At 38.7% G+C, this 13,362-nt stretch overlaps 1 protein-coding gene across 1 annotated transcript; it reads left to right on the plus strand.

Annotated features, from left to right (window-relative positions):
- Nucleotides 1-2,785: 2,785 nt before the first annotated feature.
- On the plus strand, nt 2,786-12,564 carry kcnk1b (potassium channel, subfamily K, member 1b). The gene is made up of 3 exons (XM_050071537.1): nt 2,786-3,846; nt 5,464-5,859; nt 9,443-12,564. Exons 1-3 carry the CDS (start codon nt 3,492-3,494, stop codon nt 9,697-9,699), a joined length of 1,008 nt encoding a protein of 335 aa, XP_049927494.1. The 5' UTR covers nt 2,786-3,491; the 3' UTR covers nt 9,700-12,564.
- The last annotated feature ends 798 nt before the right edge of the window (nt 12,565-13,362 follow it).

Here is a 13,362-nt window from a genome sequence, read left to right on the forward strand (position 1 = left end):
AAGTGTGGGTCTTTTACTTGAAACAGAGTATTGCTACAATGTGGTATTACTACCTTTACCAAAGTAAAAATCATGAGTACTTCTTCCACAGCTGGTCTTGGGTCTTGTGATAGCTTCCCACTTGGTTATTCAGCCTCACTGAGGCTATGTTACAGAAACGTTTGCATTTTTATGAGATAAATGTAACAATTTCTGTTTACATTTTTGTTCATAAAAATAGTATGTGGTCACACTGAGATGTAACTAAAACCATGTGCACGTTTTAGCAATAAATCGCTAAAATTATGGAATCCTAAATGAGGCAGTAGTTTAACCTAAAGCATCTAACCTAAAATATATCTGTTTCAATTAAATGTATAGGGTCTAAGCATGATGCACAAAGGGGGGCTTTGGGTTAGTTGCCACTTTTCACACAGCCTGCACAAAAACAGTCTCTAAACGTATACAGCTAAAACATTTTTCATGTGATTAAGACTCAGACACATGCTGAAATAAAAGGAACTGATGTTACCCTGATAACGCTGAGTGTTTACCTAAACTTCTCAATTTTGTATAAGTCATCTAAAGGTTTGTTTAAGTCTTTACAAGGCAAGAGTCAAAACAACAGCACACACTAAAGCTGAAATACATTTTAAATGCATTAACCCTCTTGTGATGATTAAGTACAATAAGGTCATACATATTCTGACCCCTAATCAATTTTATGTTATTTAATATTTTATTTTGATGTTAAAATGCAATTCTTGGATGATCTGAACACACCACCAGAGTAAGCCAATTTGTGATTTACTATCAGATTTTTTTCTTCATAATGGAGTACTGTTGTTGTTATCATGTGAAGCTAATAAACACAGAGACCCAAGGCTTTACTTATAAAATTAATTTGTTTTAACATACAACGTAGTTAAAACAAGCAAGTCACCTAGGAATAATAAAAGAGTTAATATGAGCTAAAATTTAATTATATCAGTTATAATTGATAACTTTAATCTTCAGTGGGTGCTGTGGTTTTGACTGTTCCCTTGTGAAAACTGAAACAAACCTTTGAATAGGGGAATTTAAAACACAGCAATTAGTGCTGGTCTTCATCTCTTCATTTCCTGAGAGATGAAAAGAAACACTTTCAGCTATAATAAAAAAAAAAATATTAAAACACATTTTCACATTTCTGACTTCTCAAAATGTTGTTTTAACACACCTACATAGTATTTTTGCTTTTAATCAAGAAGCCTTCTGGACCAACTCTTCATGGCGGAAACTTTACACCCACTCAAAGTTCCACATAGCCTACAATAAGCACTTGTCAAAAGGAAACAGTAACATTTCAAGACTAGCACATCAAAACTCTATGATGTGCAGTTGCCACAAAAAACAGTAGTAGAAGAAGAATTCGGATATTTGACCTATGCAAAAGTAGCAACAGTGTAAAAATACTCTATCACAAGTTAGTCCTGCATTAAAATCTCACTTACATACAAACATATTTGCATCAAAATGAACCTAAATTTATAATGCAGAATGGTGCATTTCAGAACCATATATAAATTGGTTATTATTAGTGATGCATTAATGTGTACATCACTTGGTTGGACTCATTTTGATCACTTTATACACTGCTGGGTATCTTAATAATATGTCATAATGTGTTACCTAGTTGATTTATATCAGTATTATATCATATAATATAAATATGCAAGGTAATTAAAGCTCAAATGAATATAGTGGAGTTAAAAATACAACACTGGCCTCCAAAAGGTAGTGAAGTAGAAGTACCAATAGTATACAATGGAAATAATCAAGTAAACTACAAATATCTCAGAAATGTTAATACATATTTGTAAGCTGAATTCAAACACTGACAAAAACTATGCTGCTAAATAAAATAAAACATAAAGATCTCCACAGGAGAAAGTCAAATTCATTATTTACTCTTTACTCTAGTTTATATTGAAGCGTCTTAAAGGTCAGTTCATAAACCTGTCTCCACACATCCTCCATGCTCGTCCACCACCTGCTTTATACTCTGTGTATCAGGGCGTTTCATCTTCACTATCTCTGGTTACATAATAACAGGCCAGGAGACTAGCGACAATGGCTTTCTGACGTTTTCACAGTATCTTTGAATAGAAAGCGAAATACGTCAAAATAGACCCGACTACCTGGGAGGAGAGAGGCAAGCTCTGACGTCACGGCGTCTTTGTCGCCTCCACATCACTTGCTGCCTTCAGTATCACTTGAAGCTCGGAAATACGAGAACTCTAAATTCAGGAGCCTTTAACTCATGGTTAACAAAGGTTTTGTAGTTTTATTATTTTTAGAAACTACACTCCAGGACATATTATATCATTAGCCTACTTAATTTTTCTTTTCGTTGCTTTTGTATGTATATGTGTATGATACATGTATGTGTATGTGTGTATGTATATATATTTTGCTCAGGAATATTGGGGTGGAGGGTAGGGATGGGAAGATAAGATGATACTCAGTGTAGGCTACTGTTGTGGTAATATATGTTCACCCATTGATAACTACTGCTGATCATTGTACACTTATGAAATAAAAAGATGAGGGGGGAAAATAAATCGGACTCCAGTGTGCGTGTGTGTTTATTTTTTTATCTATCTATTTATTGTAGTGTCGTGTGATATAGCAGCAGAGAGAAAGAGGAATAAAGTTTCAAGTTATTTATTATGATATGCACAATAATTCCAGAGAAAAAGTCACCGCCTATGAAAATCTTACAGGCTCCCCTTGTCAACATTAAAGAAAAAATAAAGTTGTATAATTCAAGTTTGCATTGGTTTGAAAGGCTCGGTACATGGCATACATACATTATTTTCTGGGAACACAGAAATACAAGGCACATATTTTTCATAATATGGAGGTAGATTCCCCTACATAAAGAAAAATGACCAAATATTTCTGGAAGGAAAGAGAAGACAACAAACTGACAAACAAAAACATGTCACACATATGTCCTCATACATCGCTCCACAGGATCACATAACCACCGATCAAGTTCACAATTAAAATTAGTACATAATTTTGTGGTTGACAGGAATTGCTAATGAATAAACTGAATGCAAACAGGAATGAGAAGTAGCCTAATCAATATTTTAGGCTACACAGAGCTAAAAAGCAGTGCTGCATGTGCTTCTGTAGGCTAAATATAAAGTTTTGGTTTTTTTGTTGTAAAGTTGGCACACATATTTGTCCGCCCACGACGACCAAAACGTAAACCTCCTGGTCCTCCCATTGAACAATTTAGGTATTTCCGATTGCACTTGAACGCCCCAACTGCCACAGCAGGTTTCGTGGAGGGGGAAGAGAATCCTCATTCAAGCTTTGTCCGTGTCAACATCCCTCTCTCTGGGATATATTTCGGTAATATAACGCGCTTGGCGGCTTTAATTAACCACATTAGTTTAGTATTATATTTATATAACACCCGTAGCGTTAAAACGGAGGTGATAAAGGCTCCCTGCTGAAAAATGCTTCAGTCTCTAGCCAGCAATTCGTGTGTGCGGTTGATACAGAGTCACAAATCGACATGGTATTTTGTATCTCTAGTCCTGGGATATATCCTGTATCTCATATTCGGAGCTGTTGTCTTCTCCTCGGTCGAGCTGCCTTATGAAGACCTCCTGCGCCAGGAGCTGAGGGCCATTAAAAAACAGTTCCTCCAGGAAAATGAGTGTCTATCCGAGGAGCGTCTGGAGAGCTTTCTAAAGAAAGCCCTGGACGCCAGTAATTATGGGGTTTCCATCCTCAATAACGCATCGGCTAACTGGAACTGGGACTTCACGTCTGCGCTGTTTTTTGCGAGCACAGTGCTGTCCACCACAGGTAAGTGCTGGTCACACAATGATAGGCTCAAGCTGGACAGTGTAGGTGATGCTGCAGCTGATCAGGTGTGCAGAATATGACATAACGTGTTTCAACCAGCATTTCTGTAAAGTGGACTCCTGTTTTGGCACCTGTAAGCCACTGCTAGGCCACACAAACCTATGGCCTACTGAATGTAACCAGGCTAGTGGTGGAAACTAAATATGTCTTGCAAAATGTGAAAGCTGTAGGGTAAATTAACAAGTAGATAAGTTATTGATACATATTACAACACTATATACCCCAACATTTCAACCAGGCTTTAAAGCTGGTTGCATCTGTATCCTCAAATTAAAAACTGTGCATGTATCCTGGTTATTTTACTACAGAGGCCAAAACTGTGGTTTCTATCTTACATTTATATTGGCACAGTGACCATTGCCTTCCAGTCAGTTCAGCCTTTGATAAATATAACATGACTAAATCACCAGCCTTTTTACTAAATATACAGTGTATTGCTGTATCCCTGACAGACAGGCCTGTATCCAGTGTCAAGGACAGAACCAATAAACTTTTATGTCTGTGTCAACACTATCATCTTCACCCCCCCCCAGGCAATAACATTTTATTTAGGCAATGCCTTTAAACAAACAGTTATGTATATTTTCTCCTAAGGCATCCATGCTGCTTTGCACAACAGTGTACTCAGGTGTTTTTTTCTTCTGTTAACTAGGCTCAAAAGGACTTAGCTTGCTGAAGCTTGTCAGGCAGGATACCTGGAGGACTTTAGTCTGACCACACGGCAGCAGTTATCTCAGAAGTTTCAACATACGAGATTATGAGGATAACGTGTGCAGCAGTGGCTTCCTGGCCGCATAAAACTTCTCATACATGACAGACATGTAGATCAGATAGAGCTCTGACTCTTTCTGGTTTTCAGGCTCAAACGTCTTGCTGTCATCAGTGGCAGTCTCAGAGTTTAATCCGCGTTTTTTTCCACAGCAGTTACATCAGTTACAAAACACAGCACCTGACACCTGATGGCATTAATTTGAACTCTCACCAGAGACAAAATGAACGGGAACCAGTGTGCAGCTGTGCATTGGTATCACTCAAAGAGAAGTAGAGAAGTAGCTGCATTGTATTTAATGAATACCAAGCAGAAGTTGAAAGTGGATGGTTGAAAGCGAACTCTTGGGGATTTTTAACAACCCAAATCACGGGAAAAGCTGCCACCGTTTCCTCATTTGCGTGCTCTTGTGAGTGACCCATGGTATTTTTAACATGCTTGTAAGCAGCACCTCACAAGAACATGTGATGTTTCTACAGCAGCACCTCCTTCGCATTAACATGACATAACCTCAAGACTGTTCTGTCATCATCTTGTACCTGTCCGCCTGCTTCAATTGAGCCTGCACCTTTTTTATTGTGTGTCATGACTGCTATATTTAGTTAGTATTTGTTTGTCTGTAAACAGGGCGTTGCTTTAAAAGAATGTGTATGCTCAGGATCCTATATTGTGTAAATAAAGTTTAAAAAAGCAGAAAATAGGCTGAGCTCCAAAACCTTTAGGGTGAGATGGCATGCAGTGCACGCATTTACATATATTTATTTTCTGTCCTGCTTGTTTTCCTACAGGATATGGCCACACAGCACCACTGTCAGATGGTGGGAAGGCATTTTGCATTATCTATTCAGTGATTGGCATCCCCTTCACCCTCCTCTTCCTCACCGCGGTGGTGCAAAGGATCATGGTGTTCAGCACGCGGAGGCCGATCATGTACATCCACAGGCGTTGGGGCCTGTCCAAGCCCCTGGTGGCCATCGTTCATGCCACTCTGCTCGCCACGTTGGCCGTCTCCTGCTTCTTCCTGATCCCCGCCGCCATCTTCTCAGCGCTGGAGGAGAACTGGAACTTCCTGGAGTCCTTCTACTTCTGCTTCATTTCGCTCAGCACCATTGGCCTGGGTGACTACGTACCTGGAGAGGCTGCTAATCAGAGGTTCAGGGAGCTCTACAAAGTGGGCATCACTGGTGAGTGCTGATGATTATTTGTATTTGGAGCTTGTATTTCCCTGGCAAGGTGGTGGCAGCTGAAAGGGCTCAGATTAATTCCACTTCCTGTCCATTTTCATTCGTCTTGAGGTATTTCTAATGTCATTATATCAATCAACATAAACATTATATACATGCTGTGAGCCAAAATATATTACAGACAAGGTGACTTGCACACAGCAGTGGCACTGTTAGTGCCTGTGTTTCATTATTCCATTTCTCATATCCTCTAACACTTCCTGTTGCAGAGAGAATATTACAGCTTGCTTTGTTTGCGCTGGAAGAACAGGAAGCAACCCAGCAAATGAAGCCCCATAAATCCTATGTCATTTGCGCAACACTATGTATCATAGTAGAGTGATAGTCTCAATTTGTTCAAGTTAAAGGAGAAGTGGGTAGGATTCAGGGGGATCTATTGACAGCAATGGAATATAATATTCATAATTATGTTTTCATTAGTGTATAATCACCTGAAAATGAGAATTGTTATATTTTTGTTAGCTTAGAATGAGCACTTCATATCTACATCTACAAAGGTAGGGAGTCCTCTTCCATGGAGCACTGTCATGTTTCTACAGTAGCACAGATTGGGGAAACACTGGCTCTAGGTAGGGCCTTTTGCCTTTTTATGCAACCTTAGGGCCACCGTAGGTTCCCCTACACGCTTGGAAAAGGAGGGTTGAAGCGTATTTAGTTTAGTTGTTTGCAATCTGCAACCTCACCTCAAGATACCACTAAATCCTACACACTGCTCCTTTAAATAGTCCCAGTGTCTCATAATTAATGTTATAATGACTTACTGATTTGAGAGTATCACATATAGTATGTCATGATCTACCTGGGCATGAGAAAATCAGCTGGGTCTGTTTTTTTGATCTGTTTACATGCAACATGGTAAACATATGCTTGAAAATAACAAATACATAGATAGGATTCAGTTTTTTCTCATAAACTAGTTGAAAAGATTTAGCTTGACCCTGACTTACAGGTTGCTGTCTCAGATCTAGCTTGTGTTATAAATGGTCGCAATGACTTTATCTCCGTTTGCCTAAAATCATGACTATAATGTGATTATAGTTTATTTGACAGATACAGTAGGAAGTGTATTGCTATTGATATACTATTACTACTGATACAGACAGCTATTACAAAACTAAAATAAACAAATTAATTAACCACCGCAGCATATTGACATAAAATAATTATAAATTATAAATAACCTGCCCTACTCACACAGTGTTACTGAAATTGTTACAACAGGAAGCATATGTTATGCAAACTTCTAAAAAATGAAAAGGGTTCAGTTGCAATATCAGCAGCCTTCTCCACATCTTGGATATTTTTTAAAGCTGCTGACAAAGGTGCATTTTTCCACTCAGTTAAAGGCCTATTAATCAGTCAGGGACAACATCATGCAGTGCAGGAGATAAAAATTGAGCCATGGCCTAACAGAGAGCAGCAAGGCATTGATTACATTTTCTGGGTGATTGTGCAGCTTCCTGTCAGCAGCGCTGTCAATTTGAGCTCATGCATTTTTGACAAGCTGTGGGTGTGCATGAATGTCGAATGCTACTCCAATGTGTGTGTGTGGGCGGGTGTGTGGATGTGTGGTGCGCACTTGTCCAGGGAGACGTCATTCAGTAGGAACAATGTGTCAGTCTGTAGGAGGCGAGAAGGCTGTGACAGAATGTATTTGTTTGCACAAATAACACAAGACACATTCGAGCGACTTCCTCCGTTAAAAATTGCATGTCGGCATCGGAAGTGATATCATTCTCTGCAATAACATTCAGAGCAGATATGCAAGACGTAGTTGGCCACAAATAATGAACAAATCATGTCTTGCTGTTTTTTTGTTTGTCTTGATTTTGCTAGTGTGCTCGGTGATAAGCGGTCACTGCTTTTTCACTTTGTCTCATTGTTAGTGTTTTCTAGGGCTACACAGTATGCAAAAAAAAAAAAAAAATCATATTGCAATTATTTTGATAGATATTGCGATGTGAGAGGCAATTTTAGTGGTATTTTTTGCATTCCATTTTCACTCTATGAAACATAAAAATGATGATAATGTGATTTTACTGGGGTCTCAACCAAACGAACACGTTCCCTTACATCTGGTATATGATTTGTAGGTCGGGGTATCTCTGTAGCACCACAGTGCTTCATTTATAATGGTATGTTCTGACACATTAAAATTACCTAAAATGGCACCACATTGTGGCATGGTGGTGCAGTGGTTAACATTGGCACCTCACAGCAAGAGGTTTCCTGTTTCGAACCCGGGGTGGGGGAGCCCCTCTGGGCGGAGTTTTCATGTTCTCCTCGTGTCAGCGTGGGTTTCTCTGGGGTCTCTGGTTTCTTCCCACAGTCCAAAGACATGCAGGTCAGGTTAATTGGTGACTCTTAATTTGCCGTAGGTGTAAATGTGAGCATGAATGGCTGTCTGTCTCTATGTGTAAACCCTGCGATAGTCTGGCAGCCTATCCAGGATGTACCCCGCCTCTTACCCCATGAAGGAATGAATGCACCCACAATTTGGATATTGCACTTGGCTATATTGCAGTTTCAGTAATATTTTGATTAACTGTGCAGCCATAATGTTTACTAGTCATTCTGGTGTACTCTGATACTAACCAAAAAAAGAGTTGTTAAATTGTAGCCTATTCCCCATAATGTCAGTTTTCCCTGTGGTATTGAAAATGGTTTCGGATATATATTTTTGAGGTACTGTATTAAATTTAGAAATTTCAGTATCTACAATCAACTAACTCAAAAATCCCCGAGTGCAATAGGGCAGTCTCTGCGTTGACATCAGGAGGATGATAACAGCATGATGTATTGTGCAGCCCTAACATGCAGAATACATGTCACTTCCTGCAAATGCCACTCAACATCCCGCTAATAGTGTGTAATACTCCTACTATTTATATAAGTTGTAGTATAAATAGCAAAAAGGGCTTATACAGTAGTTGTATTACTGTTAATATAGTTTGCAGCGGTCTAGACCCACCTGGGGTTACCAGGGAGTGTTAGGGGGATTTTTCATGTCAGATGCTGCCAAAGACTGTTGGCTTGCATCAAGTGAAAGTCAGTCCAGTGAAAGATTTAACTCCTGGCACCAATCAACGAACATTTACATGACAGTGGGGGATTTACAGCTTTGCCTGAAACTGTTTCTCTTCCCATCTCACCACTCTACAAAGCACACACTCTGTTGTTGTCACTGTGGTTAGCTAGCCACTGCCCTCTTGTGTCAGTGCATATACACAACAGGTTTTGGAACAATAGTGAGGAAGTACATTAGTAGTGTTTTTACAGGACAATGTTTTTATGAGTTTTACTGTGTAAAAAAAAAAAAAAAAGATTAATTAGTCTTAATTGGTTTATGTCATATGAAAAAACTTTATTGTTAAGTGCTAAAACATACTTAAATCTTGAGGAATATTAAAGGGATTTCTTGTTTCTTGGTTTTGCCATGGTGAGATTTAATCGTACTTCTAGCTAATTACTCATGAGCCATGTTTTTTAATCCCTCTCCTTGCCTGTGTGTTTGTCTCCTCAGTCTACCTGATCCTGGGTCTGATAGTCATGCTGGTGGTGCTGGAGACCTTCTGCGAGCTGCAGCAGCTGAAGCAGCTGAGGAAGATGTTCTACCTGAAGAAGGAGAAGCCGCAGGACCGCCTCGCCATTTTGGAGCACGACCACCTGTCTTTCACCACCGTGTCCAACAGAGCCACGGCTTACAGTGAGGGCAAACCCCAGCCGTTTGTTGGCGTTCCAACTCTGGTCTCTCCCAATGACGATCCCATGATCCAGTAAACACGGACAGAGCAAACGTCCAATGAAGGATGAAAACATGAACGTAGGGGAGTAATGCACGCCAGAATATAAGTAGATAGAAGGAGTAGATCAGCTGTAGGCATTCTGCAAAGCTCAGCCCTGCAAATTTTAGTAAAACTAGTTGAGACTATTCAGATCAAGCAAACAATTTCACTTATCAAACCACAGTACTGACAATATAGTGCTACGCAGCAGAAATTAATAAGGGATAAAATGAATAATTTAACAGTGACTATGAAGACAAAGTCAGTAATAAAAGAAAAGCCTTGTGCTGTATGACTCACAGGAGACGAGCACCTTTATGAGCTGTGCTATTTTATTGCATATTTAGGAACATTTTAGAAAGTAATTGGTCTCTTAAATCTAGCTGAAACATAGGACAGTTTTCTGTAGTCTGTCACAAAATAGTCTATAAACATGTATGTACCTTATAAATAGAGATGCTTGACAGGTGTGTGGAGTGTACATAATCAGGTAAATGTTTTAAGATGTACAGTTTAGCACCATTTAGAATTAGCACATCTGTTAAAGATGAGCCGAAATGTAGCTAAAACATAGAACAACTCATGTCATAAACCATCATTTGAGTTCAGAACTTTAATTTTTTCAGGTGTAACTTTGACAGGAATGTACCATGACATGTTTTCTAACAGTGCTTGTTGCAAACTAATCAAAGTTTGTTGATAGGTATGCTCTGAAACACTAGCTGGATTGGCTCCTATTGATCTTTTGAGAAGTTTTTGGAAAGTTTCAGAGGCCTTTTTTTACCATTGCATAATGTGTGTCACACGGTTGACTGAAAGAGAGCTAGCAGTCGATCCTGGACAAAGCATCTGAAAGAATAGACATTGTATGAACAATAAGTGGGCTGAGCTCAGAAGAAGATCTCCTGGAAGTATGACATTTCTGAATACAAAGATTGCAAAACAGCAGGCTTTGTTCAGCAGGAAGAAACTATTTCCTTTGCACATACGAGCGTACTTTTACAGTCTGTTTGGTAGCATTTTTGGCTCATCTTTACGGAGGTGTTAACTATTCTTTTTGGACTCCACGTTGTTACACATTTCATTGTGAAGGATAGTATTCGTCTGCAGATATCTGTATTTTCTCAACACGTTGCAGTGCTATTTCAGAGTTGTCCACGTGTGATATTAAGCACTATAATTTATTGATTTGTCTGAATGATTAATGTGTGCTTGACTGTTTGAAAAGGGAAGTAGAGGTAGCTTAAAAAGGGAACCACAGAGGGCTGGCGGGCCCTGTTGCTTTTTACTGTCAATAAAGAAAGTTCAGTTTGCACATGTACTGGAGCCAGGCAGTAGTACAGGAAAAAAATATCCATTTGGAATTTTCTCAGAAAGAAAAGGGACATGGCTCCAAAGATTTCACCTGTAAAACATGAGATGTTCTAATGGGAAAATAATGATACTTTTGATGTGGATGATCTGCTCTAAGATAGAAAATTCAAGATGTCGAACAGAAACTATTTTACTGTATTCACATAATTTGAATGTAGAAATGTATATTTTTGACATGAGGAAGGTTTACAAAATTTTAGTAGTAATAATTAAAGGTAATTCTGCACCAGAGAGGAGCATTGGGGAAACTTGAAACTTTAAAGTGTAGCAGCAGGAGTGCAACTAAAACATCCCAGTTACGATAATCTACCACATCAGTTTTTAATCTGCTCATCAGCCAAGGAAAACTCTCCATAATTGGAGTTTAATCCAGTGGATATACACTTGCAAGTTTATATGACATTGACATTGCACTCCTCTGTGTATTTTTAAAAAATTATTTGTATCTGAGAGAAAAAAATGTTTTAACAGAAGTACTTAATTTCACTTAATATTCTGTTTGGCACAAATAGACACCCACATGTGTAGTGTAGCACACCGCTACATTATTTTTTTGATGTGCATTTGTTATGAATTTTAACTATGTCTCAGTCTCTGTGTGGAGCTGAAGTTCTGACCTCATCTTTTTCTGCTACATTGCAACATCAAGACACAGTCGCAGCCTTTTATGAAGTCTTGAATGTAACATTTTTTTAATGCTGTTTGCTACAGTGTGACTCAAGGCCTGACCAGAGTGCAGTGTCACTCCTTGCTGCTCTGCTGGCTCTGTTAGTTTAGTGGTGACAAGTTTATTTAAAACAGTGTGTACAGGTGAGCTGCCTGTGGCAATGTGTCATGACCGCTTGCAAAATTAGCTTCGAGTGTGTCATCATCTGAGTTTTTCACTGATCTTTAATATTGTATGTTATAGATCAGTGGGATTGTAGTTTTTTTTTTCTTTCCACCAGTCTTGGCCTTTGTGTAAACTGTGAAGCATTGAAACTGTTCTTATTGTCTGCTGAGGAAAAGGAGAACTTGAATTTTGCCAAGCTTGGGTCTCTCTTACTGTAAGATGTTTGACTGTTTGTGGATATGTTAAACAGATTGATGTCAAAGCTTTTACCCGTCGACTGTTTTCAGCAGTGTTTGTCATGCACATACAGTTTGTCTTAAGGGTGCGAGCTGTCAGTTGAAGTAGTTCTGTTCAGGGAGTAAATGTTGTGTCAAGGATTTCAAATGGAAGCACACCGACATGATTTATTTATGCTGACAAAAGTAACTTGTTTGGAAAATTTTGGAATCCAAGGTTTCTGTACATATCTCTTCAGTTGTTGTGGTGTAGACTCATATGCACCGGTGAGTATTTTAGTGTTACAATACCAATACTTAACGCAGGAGTGCCACGGGGCACCAAGGTTTTCTGTAAAATTCATTTTAGCATACAAAGTGAATCCATGAACTGTACAATATCAGTGTGTCTTAAATAAAGTGTTGGTTTATTATTATTTAATCTGACTTTTGTGGATTATTTTCCTTTCTCTCTGTGAATTATCCAGAGCCACTGCTGTACAATGCCAATGGTAACTAGCTGATCCAGTCATAGGTCATGGGTATTGTGCTCAGAAGTCACCCTGCAGCAACACGGGTGTGATTATATAACATGTATTTATCATAGAAGTGTATTTGAATGAATGAATACAAATGAATACAATTAAGGCTGGGAGATGTGGACACTTGTAAGGTGTTTTTTCATACACAAAACAGCTTGGGTGAATTGGAAAGAAGAGTAGAAAAATAGCAATGAATGTGATTATCTGTAGGGTCTTTTTTTTGAAGAAAGATTGCTGGTTAATTTTCGCTACTTTAAAACACTATTTTAGTCTCATCTTGAAATCTGAAATGGAGGTCCATCATTATCTCCATCACAGAGGAGCAGTAATTGGGGTTTGAGGTGAACAAAAGGCTCACAGATATCCGTACTGATTAATAGGAAGTGCTTTTTTTGAGCACAAGAAGCGATGATTTGCACATCAGACTCATTGTATGTGGCACTTCATAAAAAAGGGGACATTGTTAGCTGTTGAAGGACACTGATTTATGATGAGAATCTGTGAAGACCAACAAAGCTCTAAAATTTGCAGTATATATATATAAAAGGTTTTGGTATAACTGCACAATAGCTGGCACAAAACAATACATAGGCCCATGAAATTGGAACAAAATGAAAAATGTATGTGATTCGGCCTCCGCATTTATCCCAGTACTACAGAATATATTGTGTTTTATTGCGACAGGCAGCATATTT

This window comes from Epinephelus moara, chromosome 19 (genome assembly GCF_006386435.1).
Source record: "Epinephelus moara isolate mb chromosome 19, YSFRI_EMoa_1.0, whole genome shotgun sequence".
Taxonomy (NCBI): Eukaryota; Metazoa; Chordata; class Actinopteri; order Perciformes; family Serranidae; genus Epinephelus; species Epinephelus moara.

What these genes read in the sequence shown, in the direction of transcription:
- kcnk1b (XM_050071537.1), top strand. Translation starts at nt 3,492, where the DNA reads ATGCTTCAGTCTCTAGCCAGCAATTCGTGTGTGCGGTTGATACAGAGT. An exon ending in CACAGTGCTGTCCACCACAG is followed by an intron (nt 3,847 to 5,463) that starts GTAAGTGCTGGT and finishes GTTTTCCTACAG; the next exon opens with GATATGGCCACACAGCACCA. An exon ending in CTACAAAGTGGGCATCACTG is followed by an intron (nt 5,860 to 9,442) that starts GTGAGTGCTGAT and finishes TTGTCTCCTCAG; the next exon opens with TCTACCTGATCCTGGGTCTG.